This window comes from Apostichopus japonicus, chromosome 12 (assembly GCF_037975245.1).
Source record: "Apostichopus japonicus isolate 1M-3 chromosome 12, ASM3797524v1, whole genome shotgun sequence".
In the NCBI taxonomy this organism is placed as follows: Eukaryota; Metazoa; Echinodermata; class Holothuroidea; order Aspidochirotida; family Stichopodidae; genus Apostichopus; species Apostichopus japonicus.
The window spans coordinates 31,664,484-31,688,739 of NC_092572.1; the positions used below are offsets into that span (position 1 = coordinate 31,664,484).

A 24,256-nucleotide genomic window follows, 5' to 3' on the forward strand; every position below is an offset into this window, starting at 1 on the left:
TTTATGAGAAAGTTGTAGTAATACCTGATGAAATGTCCCTAAACATTTTTAAATGTGAGTAAATGTTGCTAAAAGTACTACATTTAGAAAAAAAAAATGATCTCAATGATCACCAGACACGAAATAAATCAAACAGGCGATTCTTAAAATGATCAATGACAAGAAACATTATATATGACGTCAGTTAGTCGTTCTCATTTGTCATAATTCAAATCGGATTTCTATACAGTGAAGAAGAGACGATGACGTTTACTCGAACTCCAGAAGTTTCAGACAGCATTTGAATTTGCCTTATATACACCAGAAACGGCCATCAATGGATAAGTGAACAGAAAAGATATGTAGCCATTGAGAGTTATGCTAGATGAGAAGCAGCGGTATAGTAATTAATTGTAGCAGAGACACAGAGCAGGCATCACCCAGCTGTCTTAACATCAATACATCTATGGCTAAGAATGAATCCAAGGGCATGGTGGGTATTGAGTTGTGGGGACACTGTGATCATTGGTGGAAGCATCTATGACTATAGAGCATTACTGTGACTGCCACCTAATGTTTGGACCAGTTGTTTGGACATTGAGATCATAAATGGAGGAGTATCTATGACTAGAGCACTACTGTGACTACCACCTAATGTTTGGACTAGTTGTGTGGACACTGGCATCATTGGCTCAGCGTCTATGACTATAGAGCACTACTGTGACTACCACCTAATGTTTTGACCAATTTAGGCACACAGATCATTGAAGGAGAATCTATGACTATAGAGCATCACTGTGACTACCACCTACCTCATATTTGGACCAGTTGTGGGGACACTGAGATCATTGTTAGGGCATATCACTATAGAGCACTACCGTGAGCACCACCTAATATTTAGACCAGTTGTGGGTACACTGAGATCATTGGTGGAGCGTGTATGACTAAAGAGCACTATTGTGACTGCCACATAATGTGTGGACCATTTGTGTGAACAATGAGAGCATTGGTGGAGCATATTACTATAGAGCACTACCGTGACTACCACCTACTATTTGAACTAGTTGTGTGGACACTGAGACCATTTTTGGAGGAGTATCTATGACTGTAGAGCACTACTATGACTACCACCTTATGTGTGGACCAGTTGTGTGGACACTGAGATCATTTGTGGAGCATATCACTATAGACTGACCACCTAATGTAGCCACAATGTTGAAAATTTTATGTAATGCCATATATCAAACTATAGTTTCACAAGGAGAGAAGTGTTAATTACTCTATGCATTTATTGATTGGAAACATACTTCTCTAGCATTAAGCATAATCAAGTAATATAAACTAGAGGGCAATCCACAGAGTTATCTCATTGCAAAATCACTTAAATGAATTATTGCTTAATGTAGTGTACCTTTCAGTTTTTCTACTTTCTTTGTGAAGGTGTCAAGTCTGTTCAACATTTGTCCTTGTATTCATAGCAGAAAGTCACTTGTTTGCTTTAATTGACCTCTCACCTATCTTAAGTTCCTAGAAGAGATCATCTTACACGAAAGGCCAAATGATCAATCACACCTTACGAATACGTCTGCAAACACATCATCAACCAAATCATAGGAATATGGGCGGGAACACACACAAGGCTGCATCATCATTAAGTGTATTAAGAAATGTTGTTGTGAAACAAATGTGCAGGTTGTTAGGTGAGTGCACTGGCATCACCTGTTTAAGAAGTGTTTAAGAAGTACAGAAGTCAGTAATCTAATAGGCTTTTGGCAAATTATTGTATTATATACCCAAAGATTTGCTATAGTGCCTTGACAATTGATACTCAGACATTTGACTATTATCTCAGTTACATCTTACATATAATGTGATAACATATTCATACCTGTGTAGGTTGCAAGTCAATTCAATGGTTCCGTTGGAATTAAAGCAAGCAGTCCCTTCCTATATTGACCTTTCAACCTGACTGTTCATGTTTGTTTTCAGAGTAACCACATGTTTTTATATTACTTGACATACCTACTATACCTGTGAAGGTTGCAAGTCAATCCAATACTTCGACTTTGTAATAGTGTAGCAAAAAGTAACTTTTTGAGTCATATGACCTTTGATTTTGACCTTTGACCTCAGTTACCATTTCAGTCGCATTTTTTTTTATAGTACTGGAGGTATTCATTACACTTGTGATGGACAATGTAGTACTTTGCCTTGTAGTTATAACAAACCCAATACATATGAATAGTTTGCATCCTTCTGTGCTCCTTGTCATAACCAGACAAAAGATTGTGCAGCATTGAGTGTGGTGTTAAATGCCAATGGTGTCAGAATATCAGCTGCAGCATCTATTTCCTGATGATACGATCTCGCCATCTGAAGTAAATTGGCAATATTTGTCAGTTTTTCACTTGCAAGGTAACCTTTCTTTGTAGATTCCCACATCCAAAATGTTTAAATCAGACTTTGAAATGAACGTTGTTTCATCTGGGAGCATCCTGTCAATAACTTTCTTTTAAATGTTCCTGCAAATTACCTTATTTTTGGTAAAAAGGGACCTCCCCATTTGAGGGGGAATGTTTACATCACTCAATTCTCAAGAAAATATATATCAGCTGTTTTATAGGACTTGCATCAGGTAGGCCTAATTTTCAAGCAAGATTTCTAAATACTTTTGACTCTTATCTCATCCCTACACATAGTGTATTGGTGATGAGATATTTTACCCTATCGACCTTGATTTGCAAAAATGGTAGTAAAATTGCTGCCCACATAACACCCTTTGAGGTACTGAACTGAAACTTGGTTGGTTGGTCTGACCAGGGAGCTGCATTCCGTGCATCGGCATGGGATGTAGTGCCTTGTGTGACTTACGACTTCAGCGATCAAATGACTAAAAAGCATTTTGGCCATTATGCAATATGGCGAAAGCCCTCAAACCTACGTGGGATTTTAGACTCTGCAAATTTGCAGCTCATTAAGTAATGTCAAAGGCCAAATGTCATGTGATCAAATGAGGTCCGACAATTTGTACAAAGAAAAAAGTTTGGTGACCACTCCTAAACAATAAAGCAGATTGACATCAAATTTGGTGGGTATGTGCCTGGGCATTGGTGGATTACTGATTACTGATGTCATGAGGTCAGAGGTGAAGTGACAAAAATCAAACATCAAATCCATGTATGATGTCATAGACTGTATGCCTATAGTGCATTTATTATTGCAAAGCGCCAAAGGAATATATAATAATAATAATAATTATATAATAATTATTAATAATAATTATAAATAATAATCAAAGGAGGTAGAAATGTCAAAATTAGCTAAATGTGTACGAATAAGCGTTTTGCAAATGATGGACCTTACATGTGGTGGGTATGTTCCTGGGTATAGGATGTATAACCTCGGTAACTAATGATGTAACTAGTGTCAAAGGTTAAATGACCAAATATCATTTCTGTCATTACAGGCGTATTAAATTGACAAAAGGGAGGAAACTTCCAAATCCATGGGTATCAGACTATGGAAGCTCACGATACATTTATTTATGTAAAATGCGAAGGGTCATGTTATCCATGGTCAAATGTGTGGACATCAAACTGGTCGGTATGTGTTGGGGTATGAGATGTAGTATCCCATATGACTTATAACATCCTAGGGTCAGAATCCAACGTCAAATAACCTAAATTCAGCATTTTGGCCATTGCACTCACATTTATAAATGACAAAGTGAGATGTTATGACCCACTTTGACCTGCACAAACAGTGGTTATGATTTCGTCACATGGCAGCATTTGGCTAATAAATCTTTCTCAAGTATTCTTAATACTGTGACTGTCTGCTTTTTAATGCATATTTTCTTGGTAGAAGAGTGGGAGAATCAATTTTATAAAATGATCATTCAATTGCTCTAAATATCTTAGGGTAGGTAGGTAGAAGAGTTGTGGAAGAGTATATGATAACAATCAATAAGACTGAGAAATGAGATGTGAATGCTCTACCCATGTTTGTTATTTCAAATAAAACAAACATATATTGTACATCTCATTGGTAGATTATGGTAAGGGAAACAAGGTGTTGGAAGGGTACAGAAGCAACCTTCACTCTTGTATGTACACTTATACACTTTCTGATGTAGGACACTGGTGACACTCTCTTTTTCTTTACTTTTCTTTTTGCTATGTAAGATTTTAACTAATTTTAATTGATTTGATGACATAAGGTTCTGTCACTTGTTGAATCATGTGCGAAATTTACCAACAGCTATCTGGGCGATTAAAGGCTTACAGTTCTTTACCAAATAAAGGGTGTGTGTTCATACACAAATCATATCTAATGTATATGTATTTTTTCTGTATGTAACAAAATCTAAAGATATATCTTGCATATCCTGGGGTATCGTGAAAGGAAGTCAAGTGATGTGAAAACAATGGGGAGGGGCATGTGTTGCCTTGGAAGGGTTAAAGATTGAGCCATATTACACAATCAGTCATTTTATATATATATATATATATATATATATATATATATATATATATATATATATATATATATATATATATATATATATATAGCTTATTATTTGACACCGAGGGCAAATATCGCTTACCATATATATATATATATATATATATATATATATATATATATATATATATATATATATATATATATATATATATATATATATATATATATATATATATATATATATATATATATATATATATATATATATATATATATATATATATATATATATATATATATATATATATATATATATATATATATATATATATATATATATATATATATATATATATATGTATATATATATATGTATATATATGTATATATATATATGTATATATATATATATGTATGTATATATATATATATATATATATATATATATATATATATATATATATGTATATATATATATATGTATGTATATATATGTATATGTATATATATATATGTATATATATATATGTATATATATATATATAGATATATATATATATATATATATATATATATATATACATATATATATATACATATATATATATATATACATATATATATATATATACATATATATATATACATACATATATATATAGATATATATATATAGATATATATATATATATATATATATATATATATATATATATATATATATATATATATATATATATATATATATATATATATATATATATATATATATATATATATATATATATATATATATATATATATATAGGGTATATGCTTTGACAGTCACGACAGGGAAAAACGTGGTGATAAATACACCATCGATAAGAATTGGTAAAGTTGCATATTTGAAGGAAATCAAACAGATAAGGTCAACAGAAGAAATAAATTGAGGAGTATCGTACTTAGGTGTGCATTTAAACAAGAATTCTACATCTCTGATCTCTTAATTGTTCTATACATTGGACGCTTGTCTGTTTTTCTTTTTCAGTGTATACTTTCAGAGACTTAGAAGATTGTAAAAACTATTCAAGAAAGAAAAATGGATTAGGTGTCGTGGAAGCGTATAGTGGTTGAAGATTGAGGAAAGTGGGGAGAAAACTGTTAGAGGGATAGGAAAATTATCTCTGATGAAAATGTGCCCCCGAAACCATATCCATTTGTAAATAGTACTTTAAAGTATTTAAGTTTTCAGTTCCCTCGGTTGCCTCACTTGTCATCTACACACACACACTTTTTCTGCTTTTTTTTTTTTAAATGCAAATGGAAAATTAAAGTATGAAATGTGGTTGCAGGGAAAGTGCATATTGAAACAGTGTACAACGAAAAGGGTATGAAAATGGTCATTGACGCAATGTCGTATTAGAAACCAAGTAAGTAAGTAAAGTAAAGGTAAGTAAAACTTTATTGCTCCAAATAAGGAAATTATTGTCTCGCACATAAAAGTTCAAGTCAGTACAAAAATAAATGAGCATAGGAAAATAAATCAGGATATATACAGATGGAGATTAAAGAATGAGAATGAAAACAGTAAGACAAGGACAAGATAAAAGATTATTGCAACAGCCTAGCGACGTAAGTTGACATTGAAAAGTTTGATTGCACGAGGAGTGAACGAGTTACTATAGCGATTAGTTCTCGTGTACGGCTGTCTCAGTCTGCCACTGCCTCTGTTAATAACATTGTCATTAAGATAACAATGAAGGGGGTGGCAACAGTCATTCCAAACTGAATCTAGCTTTGTTTGAAGCAGTGACTGGTACACCGAGTCGACTGTATGCTGTTGACCTCCAATGACTCCCCCAGCTTTTCTAATTATGTGATCGATACGGTCCTTCTCGACTTTAGTGACATTCCCACCCCAACATATAAGACAGTATCTCCAAACTCCGCAAATAATAGAATTATAAAACATTTGCATTATATCGGTACGTACGTTGAATTTAGACAACTTTCTGAGACAATATAACCTGGTATTTAACTTCTTAACCAGGGCATCCACGTGACCATCCCATGTTAAGCTATTGTTGAGGTGAATACCCAGATACTTGTAGGAGAGGACCCTTTCAACTTCTTTACCCTTGATCATGACTGGAGGAGGTTCGACAGCATTACGGCGGAAGTCGATGATCATTTCCTTCGTTTTAGAAATATTCAATTGCAAGAAGTTACTGTCACAATAGTCAACGAATGACTGCAGCTGGCAGAGATATGCCCCATCATCATTACCACGAATGAGTCCAGCCATGGCTGTGTCATCGGCAAACTTGATGATGGGACATATCTCCTCCTGGGATCTGCAGTCAGACGTGTACAAGGTGAAAAGAAACGGAGCTAGAACTGTGCCCTGCGGCGCTCCGGTGTTGGAGGTAATAATGTTAGATCGACAGGTGGGACAGATTGACAAATTGGGTGCGATTTGTGAGATACTTGACAATCCAGTGAATAAACCCATGTGGGATGCCCATGTTGATAAGCTTTATAGCAAGATTGTGAGGCTGAATAGTGTTGAATGCAGATGAGAAGTCAAAGAACATCATGCGTGCAGAATTGCCATGGTGCTCTAAGTGTGAATACAGGCATTGAAGAAGTAGCAGTATGGCATCTTCACAACTACGGCTAGCCTTGTAAGCAAACTGTAAAGGATCTAAAAATGGAGCAACTAGAGGATTAAAACGATTTAAGAATAAACCCCATTTCCCCATTTCAGTTGCTTCCAAGAACTTAACTCGCCAGTACTTGTTTTTAGTATTTGTTTTTTATGAGATTCTTGTCACAGTTCTAGTAGCAATAATTGGAAGTTTCAAGTTCACGTTGAAAAAAAAAAGCTCTAGTAATAGTTTTCGAACTGCCAACAAATACTTTTTGGGGAAACTGCATGGAACTTGATAAAAACAAAGCATTCTCGGAAACACTGGGAAAGATTTTATGAAAAATACTGAGAGGGGAAGGATTAAGGAGGAGGGATTCATATTATGTATGCCACCTCACATGGATTGGCGGAGGAGGGAGGGCCTTCCAATGTTTTTGGTTACGATGCCGAAGGCTCAGTAACCTTTGTAATCGTGGTTGCGCGCGCGTATGTGTATATGTGACGGCCAGCTTATAAACACGATATTTCAACAACCACAAGTTGAATCAATGTCACACTTGATAGATAGATGCCCCATGATGTTTAAATGTGCGCTATCGTTTGTGGTTCCCATCTCATGAATATTAATGAGTGGACGGGGCTTAGTCGGAAATTTTTGAGGTTCCAAGTTTTTGTGCGTGGAAGGACACCGGCGAATCTCGCCTTCTCTTTTCGAATACCGCCATGAAGTAACGAGGCAGGGGTGTGTAGTCCTGCTCCCGGGACCGCAATTTAACGTCCCCTCCGAAGGACGTGAGTACCGCTTCCCACGTGTCGCCAATTTCCTACCACGAGAAAAGGAGCGGGTGAAAATTGGTGTCAGTGTCGACACCGAGGTTTGAACCAGGGACTTCAGGTACTGAAGACGTGCACCCTCCCGTTCTGCCACCTCACCGCTCTACTCTGTAGTAGTAAACGAAATTTTACCCCTGATCGACCTCGCAAGAGGTCCTGCGGGGGATAATAGAATTGTTTTCAAAGAAAAGACAACGTTTTTTTTTTTCTTTTTTTTCTGGGGATCAGTTGTCTTTGTTGAGCCAGGGAATGGTTGATAAGTGAAGTATCGTTACAATAGCATTGAATAGAAAGCCATGGGTGAATGGAAGAAAGAACCCGAAGTCAGGGGACAAAGGAGACAAAGAGCTAGCGAGGGAGAGATTTCTATTGATTGGGGTCTGTTTATTACTACTACTTACTACTACTTATGTCTAGTATTACGCTGTTTCCACCGTAAGGTGCTTCAGCAAGCCAAGGGCGAAAGCCCCTGGCCGGTAAAAATTAGACTCCAAGGTTTGAGAGAACTGAAAATTTTGAGATTATGGAAAATATGAACTTTGTGGGCCGGGTCGGAGAAACATTTCTGGAAGCTGACAAGGAGGAAAGATACATGAACGGGATGGTTGGTTCTTCGGATGGTACGGACGGACGTCACAGAGGATACAATTTGAAGGTGATGTACTTGGCTGGTTTCTGAGATGGAATTAAATGTCTTCTGAGGGTTGGGGGTCCCAAATTTCAAGATCCAGGCCGGTCAGTGGACTTGCATCAAGGACGAACGGTGTTTGTTTCAGCTGATTCTTGGTGAATTGGTGTAGGTGGTGTGTAGGAACTGCGACTCTGTCTAGGAATTTATCCCTTAGTTGGTTTAATCTTTCGATGACTGATGGAATGTCGGCGATGGCTGTTATTGTTTCACTGTCTGTGTCCTGTGACATGTGGTAGGCTATTCTGCATGCTCTGCGTTGTGTGGCTTCGAGTTGTTCTATGTTGTTTGTGGTGATGTGAGCCATGGCTGGTGCTGCATATTCGATGAGTGGTCTAATCATCATCTTATAGATCTTCATCGTTGTACTTGGTGATGCAAGAGGGTTATCTGTAGTTCCGGCGATTCTGAAGAGTAGTCTAACACGTTGTTTAACTTTTCTGTGGGTGAGTCGATGTTGGTATCCAAGTGTTAGCCCTCTGTCGATATGTATTCCTAAGAAACGCACTTGGTTGGTGACTGGTATTACGGCGTTGTTGAGTGTGAGATATGGCTGTCTTCTAAGTCTGTTATGTTTGGCGATGTAGAGTATCTGTGATTTCTTCGGGTTTAGTTCTAATCTCCAATCATGGCACCATTGGTTGATACTGTTGATGTACTGCTGTAAGTATTCTTCTGTCCTAACCGGATTGATGTGGCTGGTCCAGATGGCGATATCGTCTGCGTATTGGGAGATCTGTGTGAAGCGGTTTTCCGGTTGTGGGATGTCTCCGACGTACATGATGTAGAGGATTGGGCTGATTGTGCTGCCTTGAGGGGTTCCGGTGGTGATGTGTAGTGGTGAAGAGAACGATGATCCTATTTTGAAGTTGGTAGTTCGGTGTGACAGGAAAATGGCGATCCATCTTGTGAGTTTGGTCGGTAAGTTGTATTTCCTGAGTTTCAGTAAGAGCCCTTCGTGCCACATTCTGTCGAAGGCCTTTTCTGCATCGAAGAAAGCAGCAATGGTGTGGTGACCTTTGGTTCTATGGGTTGAAGTGTGTTGTAGGAAGTGGAATAGTTGATCTGTTGTGCTTCTATTACGACGAAATCCTGCCTGGCTGTCTGGGATGATGTTGTAATCTTCAATGAACTTGTAGAGGCGTCTGGCTATGATTTTTTCTAGGCATTTCCCAAGGACTGGAAGGAGGCTGATCGGTCTGTAGCTGCCTGGATGTTTGTGGTCTTTGCCTGGTTTTGGAATTACGATGGTGGTGGCTGACTTCCAGATTTGTGGAATGTGTCCGATCTTGAATGAGGCTGTGTATATCATGCTGAGTGCTTCGAGGAGTATCGGTGGAGCTGCTTTAAGGTGCAGGTACTGGATACCATCCCTGCCTGGAGATGTGTTGGATGCATGTTTAAGTATATTGCGGATGTCATCAGGTGTAATTTCTTGGGTGTATTCTTCATGTCCTTGGTCTTCTTCATCTGAAACATCTTCTTGTGGATGGTAGGTGGAGTGGTATCCTCGTTTGATGAAGTGGGCTAGTTTGTAGATGTTTTTGTTGTATTGTGGTTTATCCGGAATCGAGTGGACTGTGCTGAAGTAGTTCCTGATGGTTTCTGCTTTTTCTTGGTCTGTTGTTGCAGCGTGACCCTCGTAGTTAAGAGTGGGAATATTCCTGTGCTTCGATTTGATGTTGAAAATTTTGTTGACTGTCTTCCAGAAATCTTTGGCATCTTTGTTGTTGGAGAGTTGTTTACTTCTGTTGTTGTACTGATCCTCCTTGTGCTTGCGGATGAGTTCCGTGATTTTCTTCTTCATGTTGTTGTGTTTTGCTTTGATGTCTGCATTCTTGGAACGCTGGAATGCTTTCCGAAGTTGTCTCCGTTGTTTGATGAGGTGGATGATATGTCTTGGGAGTTGAAATCTTCTGATTGGCGGATGTGCGGGAACTGCGATTGTGTTGGCGTTAGTGATAACTTTGGTTATTTCTTCCGCTGCATTGTCGATTTGTTGTATAGTGGTGATGTTCTTGTAATTTTTAGTATTGGTCTGGATGTGAATCCTATAAAGGGACCAATCTGCTTCCTTGTAATTCGGTCTGGGCTGTAAAACGGTTTTCTTGGTTGTGGTGTTGAGTTGGAGGATGACTGGAAAATGGTCCGATCCGAGGTCTTTACCGGTGTTGAGGGTGTGGAACAGTTGATAGATGTTGGTAGAGATGAGAAAGTAGTCCAGTTGTTCGGGGGTGCCATAATCTGTAGATGGGTACCTTGTAGGTTCACCGGTGTTGAGGCAAATGAGGTTGCTGGTTGAGAGTAAGTTGATGAGCTGTTTTCCTGCAAGGTTGGTGGAGCGACACCCTAATGTTGTGTGTTTGGCGTTGAGATCTCCGGTAATGATGATGTGCTTTGTGGAATTGCTGATGTCGTTGAGAAATTGGTGTGGGAAGGCCTTGGTAGGACTACAGTAGATACATAGTACCATGACTTTTTTCCCGTTGTTGAAGGTAATATTGATTGTTAGAGCCTCTCCTCCCAGTTGATTGTGATTGTTGATTAGTTGGTTTGTGCTGACTTCCGAGTAAATGATGCTGTTTCTGATTGCGATGACTACTCCTCTTGTATTGGTGTGCTGACTGGCTATGATGTTGAAATCTGCAAAATATGGTCTGCGTTTGTGACGGGTTTCGTTGAAGCATGCTATGTCGATATTTTCAGCGTTAAGGTAATCCTGTATTTCTTGTATTTTGTTGTTGATGGAGTTAGCGTTGAACTGCATAATTCGTAGTCGTTGTTCATCCATTTCTTCAGCTTTATCTGTTTTCCATGTTGGTGGATGGTAGAGTTTCTGTTTGTGGCCGCCACTTAATGTTTCTTGTGGGAGCTGGTGGAGGTGAGTTTATCCATCGATCTTTTGCTAATTTTGGCCCGGAGAGTTTCCTTGGAGATGATGAGACCAAGATGCGACTTCATTTTCTGAGTAATGATGGAGTGTAGGTGAGTATCCTGGTCTGGTTCTTTGGTCCCTGATGTGGCGATGGTCATGAGTATGTCGGCGGTGAAGTAGGAGATGTCTTCTTTGATGATCTCTATCTGTTTGGTGGTGTGTTCTCGCATTTGGTGGAAGAACGCAGCGTTGTCCTCATGCGTTTTCTTCAGTAAGGCGTCGTGCTTGGCTTTCAGGTCTGCTATCTCTCGTTGGTGTTTCAGGTTGATTTCTATGAGTTGTTTATCATGTTGGTCTTGTAGTTGTTTGATGATATCTTCTTGGTTGGTTATTACGTTGGAGCGTGGAGAGGAGGCCGGGTTTCTCGTTGACTTCAGTTGTTGGTTCTTGGCTGTTTTGAGATAGCTGGGACATCCTTTGTAACTGGCAATGTGTTGTTGATTGCAATTTGCGCAATTTGGCTGTTCACGAGGTGTTGTGCACTCTGCAAGACTGTGCGTACCTCCGCAACGTAGACATGTCTTGGGGTTCGTACATGATGAGGCGTAGTGCCCAAATTTCTGGCAGTTGTGGCACTGGATGGCAGCTTGGGTGTCTTTTACGTGCTCAATGTTGTATCTGCTTGCGAGGATGGTGATGCCATTAAACACGAGGTCTTTACATTCTGCCGTGGTGGAGAGTGTGACAGCCACTTTCCAAATCGGTGTATCGGTGCCTTTGCGGAAAAATCGTCTACAAGCTTTGGCCTTGTAACCCTGGCTTTGGATCTCCTGGAGGATCTCTTCTGCTGGGATGTTGGGGTGGATGCGAGTCACGATGACTTCTGGTTTTCTCTGAACTGGAGTTGTGGAGACCGGTAGTCTGGCGATTGGTGTACGGCCTTCTGTTGGTTGCCATGGTTTCAGGAGCGTGGACTGTGAGGTGATGTTGGTGGCGCCGATGATGATGTCTTTCTTGATTGTGGTCTGTATCCCAGTGAAGGAGACTGTCGGGAATTCCTGTTCGATGTATCTGGCGAAGGTTTGTGGAGTTCGAAGTGAATCAGGTAGGTTGGTGATGACGACAGGGAACTGGTATCGGTTGACGGTGGAGAATCTGTTTGCATGTTTAGGGGAGGAAGAGTTAGCATGTTTAGGGGAGGAAGAGTCTGTAGCGGTTGTTTCAGTTGGAGTAGCCGCTGGAGAGTGATCTTCCATCTGGTATTGACGTCGGATCTTGTCTGGCTGGGTTTGAGTTTTGGCAGGGCTTCTCTTTCGTTTGGTGACTATCGTAAAACCATCTTCCTCCATTCTAGATGTTGAGGGTGAAGTCGGTGGTGGTGAAGTAGAAGCCATGGTGAGCAAGTTGAAAAATCTGCACTCGAACACAGCAGAAAAAATGTGGTTGGTGGTCTGGAATAAGATGTAGGTCTGTTTATAGGTCTGTTTATAGATAGGCCTGTTTAGGTCTGTAACAACAACAATAAAGGAATTTACCCCTGTTCGACCTCGCAAGAGGTCCTACGGGGGATAATATTTAAGTTTTGTAGAATAGACACTTTTTTTTTTTTTTTTTTTTTTCTAGGGAAAGTTGTCTATTATTCAAACAGGGAGATGCTGAGAAGTGAAGTATTGTTCGATTAACATTGTTAAGAAGCCATAAGTACACAGGAGGTCGGAGCTGAGGAGCCAATTAGGTATGGATCACTAAAGGGGGAGGAATTTCTATTTAAATGGGATAAAGAAGACAGAGCGGATTCTATTGTTTTGGTCGGAAGTGGTTGCTACTTAGTGGGATTAATGGAGTTGTACTTAGAGTATAAGTACTTAGGTCTGTTTATAGATACATAGACTTGTCAAGTCATTTAATGGACCTGACAGAGAATACCCAAATCTGAGGACACTGATTGGTCAATTTTTGTGTGCCACAGTGTTGAGGCACAGAAGCTATGCCTTATGTGTGCTAGTTTATATAGTTCTTTTTTTCATTTTAAAGGCTTTTAGGTTCTCCCTAATAATGAAAAAGGAATTAATTGTTGTCTCCTTTCAAATATATCAGGGATTCCATGAAGGAATTCTCTATGTATCTATCCTCTGCTTGTTTTTTTTTAGGAAAAGAGATGCATACTATAACATATAAGAATAGCAGTTTGTTTCTCTTCTTTATTCAACTCATATCCACAGGTAATTTATATTGCCAACATTAAGATATGAGTAGAACAAAAGGTTTGTCATATCAGTATTCCGAAAATATGGGACAAAATCATGGCAAAAATGCTGTAAATGTACCATCATGTTTCATAGTGTTACCCACATATATATGTAGTCTACTGTGGTAAAATCATGGTACAGTTATGGTAAATTTACCATAGTATAATTGCACCGTATAGTTTTACCCTATTTTTACTGTGGTTAATCATGGCACAATTGTAGGAATTTCACATATATGTAGTTTATGTACCATATAAACTTACCCTACTTTTACTACAGTAATATCATGGTAAAACTATGGTAAATTTACCGTAGTAAATGTACCACAGTTTTACCATGGTATTACCGCGGTAATATAATCGTAAAACTGCGGTAAATTTACCGTAGTAAATGTACCACACTTTTACCCTACTTTTACCGCGGTAATACCATGGTAAAACTGTGGTAAATTTACCGTGGTGAATGTACCACACTTTTACCGCGGTAATACCATGGTAAAACTGCGGTAAATTTACCGCGGTAAATGTACCGCACTTTTACCCTACTTATACCGCGGTAATATCATGATAAAACTGCGGTAAATTTACCGCAGTAAATGTACCACACTTTTACCCTACTTATACCGCGGTAATATCATGATAAAACTGCGGTAAATTTACCGCAGTAAATGTACCACACTTTTACCCTACTTTTATCGCGGTAATACCATGGTAAAACTGTGGTAAATTTACCGTAGTAAATGTACCACACTTTTACCGCGGTAATACCATGGTAAAACTGCGGTAAATTTACCGCAGTAAATGTACCACACTTTTACCCTACTTATACCGCGGTAATATCATGGTAAAACTGCGGTAAATTTACCGCGGTAAATGTACCGCACTTTTACCCTACTTATACTGCGGTAATATCATGGTAAACCTGTGGTAAATTTACCGCAGTAAATGTACCGCACTTTTACCATACTTTTACCGCGGTAATACCATGGTAAAACTGCGGTAAATGTACCATGGTTGATTTTACCACAATTTTACCACACTTACCCTATTTACCACACATTTACCATAGTTTACCGCGGTCAAATTAGGGTACATTTTTTGCTGGGCACGCCAAACGAAGTCTGTATCTCTTTCATGAAATACTTAGGGGGATTGGGGAGAACTTGGAATAAATACACCAATTGACTCATAGCAAAAGATTTAACAATGACGTTCCTGCAACAGGGGTTAAATCCCTTGAGCTCCAAATCCCAAGCTGGCTTTTCAGTCGTGAGAGCTTCTGAATGTAATTCAATCTGAAAAGGTCGTCTCCATTATGTGTGAAACTAATACCAAGGAAATGAATAGGGTCCTTGCTAATACTGAGATTAAAATCACTAAGAAAGCAAGGGGGGTTCATGATCATATCGCCTACTGGGAAAACCTTTGTCTTTCCATAATTTATTTTGAGTCCAGAAGCTAACTTAAACACATTAAAAGTATTGTTTAGCTCAATAATTGATTCCCTGGTCCCATCAGTCAAAATTACAGTACCGTCAGCATATTGTAACATTTTGAAACACTTATCATAAACATTGATCCCTCCTATATTATTGTTATTTAAAATAGACCTGGATAGTATTTCAGCACAAATTATGAATAGATATGGACTCAGTGGGCAGCCTTGCCCAACGCCTCTCTTTACTGGAAAGAAACCAGTGGAATACCCATTGCTACAAACACAGGAAACACTATTCGCATACAAGGTGGAAACCCAACGACGAAAAGTATGCCCAATATTAAAATAGACCAGCGATCTTTCAATGAAATTCCAATCCATGGAGTCGAAAGCCTTTTCAAAGTCAATGAAAAGCAGAAGACCCGGCCTGTGCGTGTCGGAAGTGTAATCTTTGAGATCTAATATGAAACGAATGTTCTCTCCAATAAATCTATTTGAGATGAACCCAATTTGATGTTCACCAATTATGTGTGGAATAATACTTTTTAATCTATTCGCCAAGGATTTAGCTCCTATCTTGTAATCCGTATTTAACAATGTAATGGGTCTGTAATTGTTGAGATAACGTGGGTCTTTATCTTGCTTACAAATCAAAGTGATGATACCCCTTGCCATCTGAACCCGGAGATTTACCATTAGACATTGATAACAAAGTATTATAACACTCTTCGGGGGTTAAATCGCCATCACAATGACTGAAATCGTTTCCATCGGGATTGATAGATGGGGTTGCTGGTGGCGGCCAGTTATAGAGGAAAGGTGGACATTTTGCGTGTTTGTGAAAATCATTGTGTAAATGAATAATTTGAACAAACAATAGGAAAAACTTAGGAAATATTCACTGTCCTAAAATATATAATCAGATCAACACTTTGCCAATGAGCAACACTTTGCATCTACGCCACCTTACATAACAACAATTTCTCAAAGGGGTCACCCCTCCCCTTAGTCCCTGTCCCAGTACAGAATCTCTTGCACAGGGTACCAAAGTGAGGATCTGCACCTAGTGCCAATATTTGTAAGTATGCCACTGAAATGAGGGAGGGAAAGAGAATAAGACGGAAGAAAAGGGGAAAGTACAGGGAGAAGAGGATATTGGAATATCTATGTAAACTGCAGACAATCCCTATTTCCTTTACATTTGCCAAAGTACAGGTCGAAGTTTAGCCCCATTTTAGCACTAAAGGACCTTAACCTAAGCATGTCAGTGGGTGTGCCTGAACCCAACTTAGAACCTTCAGGCTTCAGTGGACCTCTGCCCATTGGATTCCACCCTGTTGGACTCGCGCTTCGTTTATCAACACTCCCTGTTGTTGTTTACATCATCTTAGGCCCAAAACATTGCAACAATTTTAGAACTGCCCCTCTACTTTGAATTCCAATGCGAGTCACGGGTGTATGCTGTACTAGTGTTTAACTTTTTGTGTAAGCTGGATCAGCGACAGGTGAGAGGCAACTGCAACTACAAGATGTGAACTATCAATCCAACTTAAGCTCTATGATTTTATTTGTCCGTGTCCGTGTCCGTGATTTTATAAACTCATAAACTAATGAAATTCATCTTCTGAAACTTGTAAGCTTGGAAATGGAGACGTTTTACTAAATTCCAGGGACATATTTTTGAACTATATAAGACGAGAATGAATGACACATTTCAGGTATATCAAGTCTTTGGAAGTAGATGTACACTTTACAGTTTCTTACAAGCCCTGTGCTGTCAACCCAGAATTGGCAGAATACTACAAAATGGCATGATATTTTGCTGCTATGTACAGAAGATCCACCAATCACAATTCCAGTTATTTGTATATGAAATGTTTTACAGGACGAGAGAACGTACTCTTTAAACTGGCAAATGTGTCTCAGTATGTCTCTAATTAAACACACTTTCTACAAAATCGCTATTGTTACAGGCGAAGATAACTGGTTTTCACACTTGAAGTATGAACCTGTAACCAATAAATTTTGTTATGGCATTCTTTTTGAAAGAGCCGCCATGCTAAATTTAATAAATGGGGTGGGGCAGAATGAAAAGAATAACACTATTCTAGCTCTTTTTACTGCCCAGTCCACACGTTTTTTTTTTTAATTCAATAAGATAATGGTCTAGTTTTTGACGGTCCACTCACGTTCATCTATGGATAATCTCAATTCAATTGACATCTTGAAATAGCATTGGAACCATGAACCGTTTTGTTGGTATGACCATTTGAAGGATTTGTCCAGCAAATTTTCTAAAGAATGGCGGGATGTTGGAAAGAAATCTGAAGCTTGATGACACAGAGCTCGAGAACATAAAGAAGGATAACGATAGTAACGGACAAGCAGTTTATATTTGTACTGATTATTAACAACAGTCGACTGTCAATCTTTCAAGGGAGTCCCACAAGCCACTATCTGTAAATAGAAAAAAAAAATATATATAGGGACATCCATACAGTAAGAAGGAATTCTATCTTGAATTTGCTGTAACTGTTGGTCAGCCTATAAAGTTGCAAACAATTTTGTGGTACAAAGAATTGAAGAATATGTGAAATGTTAAACATAGTAAACTTAAACTAATAAAATAGCACAGTGAGTGAACTCATCGTGTCCATTCAAATGAAGATGCAATTTGCTAGGTCAAACCATACATTAAGCATATGAATCTGCTAGCTTTTCATGCTACATTGAAAGCTTAACAGACTTTTCAAAATGTATATAATTTAAAGAGAAATCTCAAATTATAAACAGTCATGAATTTGAAATCCAAGCAAGAAAGAAATGCCAATATTTAAATTTCAAAGTTCTACCTATGTGAACATTCTAATTTTTACAAATTATTCTTTCCGAAGCTGACGGAACTGCCATAGAGTGATAAGCTGAGCCAAAAAAAGTCCTTTATTATGAAGTTCTTTAAAAGAATGGTACGAAACATCATTTAAGATAATATACATTATTTGTAAATCATTAAAACTCATTCACTCTTATATGATCTCAGCAAGTATAGTATGTATGCTTTAAACATTAAAATATACAGCTGTTTCTTTTTAGTATTAGTAATTTGTTTTTGTCAATAAACAGTATAATACATTGCAAAAAGTATATTGTACAGCCATTTGCTGAATGTTGGAAAATTGGTTTCAGTAACAAGTTTCACAAGTATCCTTACAGCTGTCAGTTGAACATTAAGGTTAACAGGTTACTATGACGATGCAAGTGTCTATACGTTAAACATGTGCTAGCCATGTTGCATTTCAAGTCATAACATAACACTAATATGAGTCTTTCTGTTGTGTAGAAGGATTCGGACTTTGATTTCCACTTTCCAATAACGTGGCACTCTACTTACAGATAACTGAAAAGGAATTGTACGAAATCCAGTCAGACTATTCTTGTCCTTTGAAAGAAGTGATTTTACAAAGGCTTACTACATGTTGGAAGGCATATGGCAATTAGTTAACTCGTGGAACTTTTCGCAAAAACGAAGAGTCTGTTAGAACGGATGTCAGGAAATGTTAGGTATGTTAATCATTTCACCTCTCATCATCTATATTTGGTCTGTGAATTGAAAGTGAGTGACTTAATACATATAACATATTATTAAATATATCATGCATAGAACACATAACGCTGTTCAGTACTGCTTTATCAAATTGATATCCATCTAGTTAGTTTGTAACTTTCTGTTTACTAAGCAGCAAGCAATGCAGATATTAAACATTACATACTAGACAGTTACAGAAATTTTGTATTAATATACATACCAGCATTTATAATTATATTCATAACATGCATCCTTTTGCAGTGATACACTTTCGTTGTATCTACATACCAGCTTTTATAATGATATTGATCCTATTACAGTGATACATATCTGCATAGCTGACTGTATGTAAACCATTATCTCTTCTTTAAATCTACAACTCATATGACCAGAACACTGGCTGTGAAGTACTTCATAGCATTAGTATAACTGAATATGAGAAAAAAGAAACAACAGCAACATGATGAAAATTAGAAGTCATTAATACTCCAAAACATATGCCTGTACGTCAGTATCTCATCTGGTATGTGATATATTCATACAATTTAGTGACAACTTTGTTTGATAAATCAAGAAATACCATATTTCACTACTTGGTGAAGTCTGTGTATGGTACAAGTGAAGATGTGTAAGTTTAAGTTTCAAACATTGTCAGTGGCTGCATGTATGTTGCTATGATATAGGCCCCTTTATGCAGCTACTTTTGACACTATATTTGGCAGCATTTCATCTGGTATGTGATATATTCATACAAATTTTGTGAAAGCGTTGCGTGAGAAATCAAGAAATACCATAATTTTACTACTTTACTCGGTGAACTCTGTGTATTTTACAAGTGGAGATGTGTAAGTTTAGAATGGAAATGGCAACAGCTTTCAGTTTGTAACATCATCAGTGACTGCATGTATGTTGCTATGTTATCGGCCTCTTATGCAGTAACTTTTGATATTTGAATGGCAGCATCTAGTGTGTATTAGTTGGTCTTAAAATCATGAAATTAGTACAAATATAACAGTCAAGATTCACACTTGATAGTCTATCTCTAGGCTATATAAGTGTAGATCCCAGTTACATGATAATGTTTTATTAACACACCTGCTATACTTAGCATGTTCCCTATTTTCTTTGTAGCTATTCTTTGTATGCTCTTTTGCCATCATTACCTGATTGACGTTAACATCTGCCTTAGAATGTGTACACATTACAGCCATATCCCAGCAGGCCAAGAAAGAAGATATCCATTCAGTTATCTGGTACATAATATACATATTTTGTTACTCTGCCTTTATGACCATTCATTTCTAATTTAAAGTCAAGAGGATCAGTTTTGCAGATTTATTTATTTGAAAGATGATGATAAATACCTTTACTTGGCCGGGACCATTCTTTGTGCAAGATTTGCAATGTGTATACCTTTCCAGAATATATCCAAGTGCCCTCTCATAAAAGAAAAATACATTCTGAAAGAGCTTCTTGTCGTAAATTGTGGAACAACCATTCTAGTCACTAGTTGGTGTTACTGTCTTGAATGTGCTAAATTGGTTGAAAATTCTCAGTTTCAGTGATGGTATTATGTAGTCTGTGTCATTTGACTGGCAATAGTGGAATGACAGTTATAGTTAAATGATAATTAACATACTTATGTATGTGACTTATGTTTAATGGATAGAATGAAGATTGTGACTCTGTGGGGAAGCTAATATGATGAACCTACTGAACCATTATCTGTTCAATTGAATGTGCTTAAATAATGAAATAATGTTGCATGGGATGAAGTGTTGCTCAGTGCACTACATTTCTACTAAACTTTGTCCTAAATGATCACTATATGAAGACACTAAACTGATAAAAAATCATTGAAATTATCGTAAATTATAGATATGTAGTGAATGATTGTGTTAAAATGGTCTTTTCTTCTCTGTTTTTATAGTTCAGATTTAATGCCGACACAATCGTGAGAACACGACGATCAAGTTAACCACATTTGCTTTATATGAATCACGGCAAACATTCTTTATATTTGATTGAAAGTTCAAACCAAGTTTGAGCTTTAAACACCAGATTGGAGAGTCAGTTTTCTCTTCATAATTGGTTTATTCTACTCATCTTTTTATGCTTCAGATGTCGGCCATCTTTGATGATGAGACAGCAGTAGAGCAGGTGCAGCATAAAGGTGGTATCAAAGAAAAAACAACGAGGCAACTACTGAGAGAAGTCTTTGGTAAAGGTAAGGCTTGTACCTGGACTTGCTTTAAGTAGTTTAATATGTGAGGATGTAGCGAGATTCTCTAATAATATTAGAAGATCAGTCATATCATATCATTAGGACTCCAGGGAGAAACTCAAGACGATGTGATGTTTGATCTTAAACTAGTCTGAATTACTCTATAAACCTTGTAGTTCTTAAGATGCAAGTATGTCATGATTTATGAACTTGGAGTGTTAAAGCAGTCCTACAATGTCATTAAAGGGGACACAAACACAACCGTAATCTTTGGCTGATATGAAAGTCATCTTTGGGAAGAACAACTCAAACAGGAAATATCTGGGAGACATCATAGGTTTAAAGTCATCTACTTCAATGTCCTTAAAAGCTGACACAAAACCAACCATCATCTTTGGCTGACATGACAGTCATCCTTGGGAAGAACAACTCAAACAGGAATTATCTGTGAGACATCATAGGTTTAAAGTCTTCTCCTTCAATGTCTGGAAGAGGACACAAACACAATCATCATCTTGGGCTGGTATGGAAGTCATCTTTGTAAAGAACAACTCAAACAGAAGATATTTGGGAGATATCCTAGTTTATAGGTTGTGTCTGGGAGCTTTCACTTTGTAAATCTGTGATGTCATCATATTGCCACTAGGACCTGAAACCTTTTACTTTCTCTTTGGTTTCTTTTCGGATTTCCAAAGATTGTTAACAGTGTTTCACTGAAACCAGTTGCAACATTAGACCTTTTTAAGAGCTTCAGTATTTAAGAAACGTTTGGCATTTGAAAAACAAATGTACATTACAGACAGTAATCATTTTCAAAATAAAAGCAAACAACTGCATTAAATATTTGAAAACGAGAACACTTCTTTCCCATTTTACATAATACATGTTTTGTCAGATGCCTGCATATTTGTCCCCTTTCTCTTTCCACACCCCTGCTTTCATTGCACACTAGTGTCACAGTAAGTCAAGACGTCTAAATTATTGTTGTGTGTGGTAGGATTGGTGGACCAGGAGGAAACGTTTCCATGCAAAGATTTTGCAAGTCTTCATGCTTTACTACAATCACAGCCCCTATTAGTCTAAGGGCTGACCACTCTTCGGTGTTCAACCGGTTTGTCACCCACCTGTCTGATGCCTTCCTTGCCTTTCTACCCCGACCTTGAAACTGTCATTCTGTTTATATGTTATGGTATCCTGTTTTCTTTCAGGTCCTATTTACTGTTGGTTGTTACCTTGCCGTACCACCAGATACCCTTTACTGACACCACCTGGATATGATGTATGACATCTTATCTGGGTAATTGTTTGAACTTTGACACTTGATAATAGAGGATGACCTCAGGTGTAGCCAACAGCCAACATGAATCTCTCTCGAGCTGAAAAACGTGGCACTGTTTGAAGCACTTACAAATGCCGGAAGATGCACCTGTTTCAGCTAGGTTTTGCTTCACTTTCACAGGGAGGGACTTAAGCTGATGTCTTTCAGAGTATTGTAAGATGTTATTTTATGAATGGATTTACTTTGGTATATTTTGAAGACACTGATCACCTGATGATTATTCATGACCTTGTGATTATCTTGTAGTCCAGAGCAAGTTTCACATTTGTATTATGTCTTGTACTTAAAGCAGCTCTTTGCATCCTTTTCTGTGATTTTCTCAGCCTCATTGGCATAACGACATACATAACTAGCTTATCTATTCAAATCTAACTTATAATTTTAAATGAGGAATTTGTCTGAGGATACTCTACTCGTTATCTGCAGAAGTCCGTAATTACTTGCCAATGAATGCTCTTGGCAGGGAATTAAACTTGGCTAATATCTTAGTTTGCTGTTTTGTGATGAATTCATGTAAAAAACTTGACGGAAATGTCAAAAGGGTGGGAAAGCAAATAGAAATACAAAAGCTGCTTTAAGTGGACAACAGGTTGCAATACTGTGTAGAGGTTGAGTGTATTTAATGTGGATCGTCAGCAATTACAACGGTTGCTGTCATAAATCTTAATGGATGTTATCTATACTGTTAATACACATCTTTGAAAGCAATCATAACCAATCTAATATGCTGGATTTATTGGTGTACAGATACATTGGGTGATTGTCTTGTTAAGGTTCCACTTGGCCAAACAAAAATTGCTTTAGTAAGAGCAGGTTAAAGTGTGTAAAACAATTAAGTTTGACTTTTATACTTACAAAGCATGTTTCCACATCAAAATTGTGTATACTACTTTGATTAAACTCGCAGTACCTTTATGATCTGAGACAATCAAAGATCATGCAGATTGTCAAGTGAACTGGATTGAACTAGATAGGACCGATGTGTCAGTGCCCTCTGTTGGTTTAAGGTGTAGCTGAAGAGCCCCATTAACAATTTGTTAGGATCATTGCTTCGTTATGAGGTTGATCATGAGGATGTTGGGTCAGGAAGCTTTCCTGACAGGTTAGAAATGACAATTTGTGTTCTTTATTGAGATTTAAGTGGAATCAAGTGGTTACATCTAAGCAAGATGCAGACTTGTCACTGGAGGTGTAGGATGATAAGACTACATAGGTGTAGGATGGATTCATGTATGGTCAGTTACATTGGGACCTTGGTAGGTTAAGTCACAATGATGCCCTGTCACATAATGTCCACAGTGTACTTTGTGTGTACAAAAAGGAGGAATTAGATGGAATATAGTTGGGTTAAGTGATGTTAGGAAAGGAGATATGTAATGTTTCCTGTTTTCAGAAGTTTTTGGATGTCCAGGAATGGATAAATGCAAATTAATTTTCAATGTAAAGTTTGCTCATTAAGATCATATATAGAGTCGTTTAAAAAAGTGTGTGATTTGTGTGGAGAGTTTCCGCATGGATTTCTTGTTTTATAAAGCTCAGTGTTGGGTCTACTCGGTAAAGTCCCGGGAGCAGTTTTGTTATCATAATAATAATAATCAGCATTTATTTTTACAACGCTCAAGTGCCCACAAATGAGGGAGAAACCCACCAGGCCTTATGGATTACAACTTACACATCGGCTGGCTTCAAATTAAACATTTTAACTCAAATTTGGAATCTTGCCAATGTAGAAAGTCATTTCAAATGGGAAACCTTAGATTGCTCTTGGATGAAAAAACCCACCTCTCTATGTCCGGCCGGGTATCAAACCCGGAAGCTCCCTAGTGCTAAGTTTCATTGCTTCAAATGCCACTGCCATTATCCACTCGGCAACAGCAAAAGTCCTTGAAGTTGAAATCTCTCTTACCTTACCCCTCAAGCTCTTTGGTGAATGTTTATTTCCCCAC

General features: G+C 37.7%; 2 protein-coding genes across 7 annotated transcripts in view; both read left to right on the forward strand.

The window, feature by feature from the left end:
• Positions 1 to 4,305, forward strand: part of LOC139977727 (uncharacterized) — a 159,811-nt gene extending 155,506 nt beyond the window's left edge. For all 6 annotated transcript variants that reach the window (XM_071987255.1, XM_071987256.1, XM_071987258.1 and 3 more), the window contains one exon: positions 230 to 4,305. The gene's annotated coding sequence lies outside the window, so the exon portion shown is untranslated. The remainder of the gene's footprint in view (positions 1 to 229) is intronic.
• Positions 4,306 to 17,139: 12,834 nt separating this feature from the next.
• Positions 17,140 to 23,943, forward strand: LOC139977466 (uncharacterized). Its single transcript, XM_071986810.1, has 4 exons — positions 17,140 to 18,722; positions 19,879 to 20,000; positions 20,869 to 20,974; positions 22,180 to 23,943. Exons 1-4 carry the CDS (start codon positions 18,716 to 18,718, stop codon positions 22,254 to 22,256), a joined length of 312 nt encoding a protein of 103 aa, XP_071842911.1. The 5' UTR covers positions 17,140 to 18,715; the 3' UTR covers positions 22,257 to 23,943.
• Positions 23,944 to 24,256: the final 313 nt, after the last annotated feature.

Bases quoted from the DNA above. Each gene is read 5' to 3' on its own strand.
- LOC139977466 (XM_071986810.1), top strand. The intron at 20,001-20,868 runs GTACATAATATA...TTTATGCTTCAG, and splicing joins GATATCCATTCAGTTATCTG to ATGTCGGCCATCTTTGATGA. The intron at 20,975-22,179 runs GTAAGGCTTGTA...GTTTTCTTTCAG, and splicing joins GAGAGAAGTCTTTGGTAAAG to GTCCTATTTACTGTTGGTTG.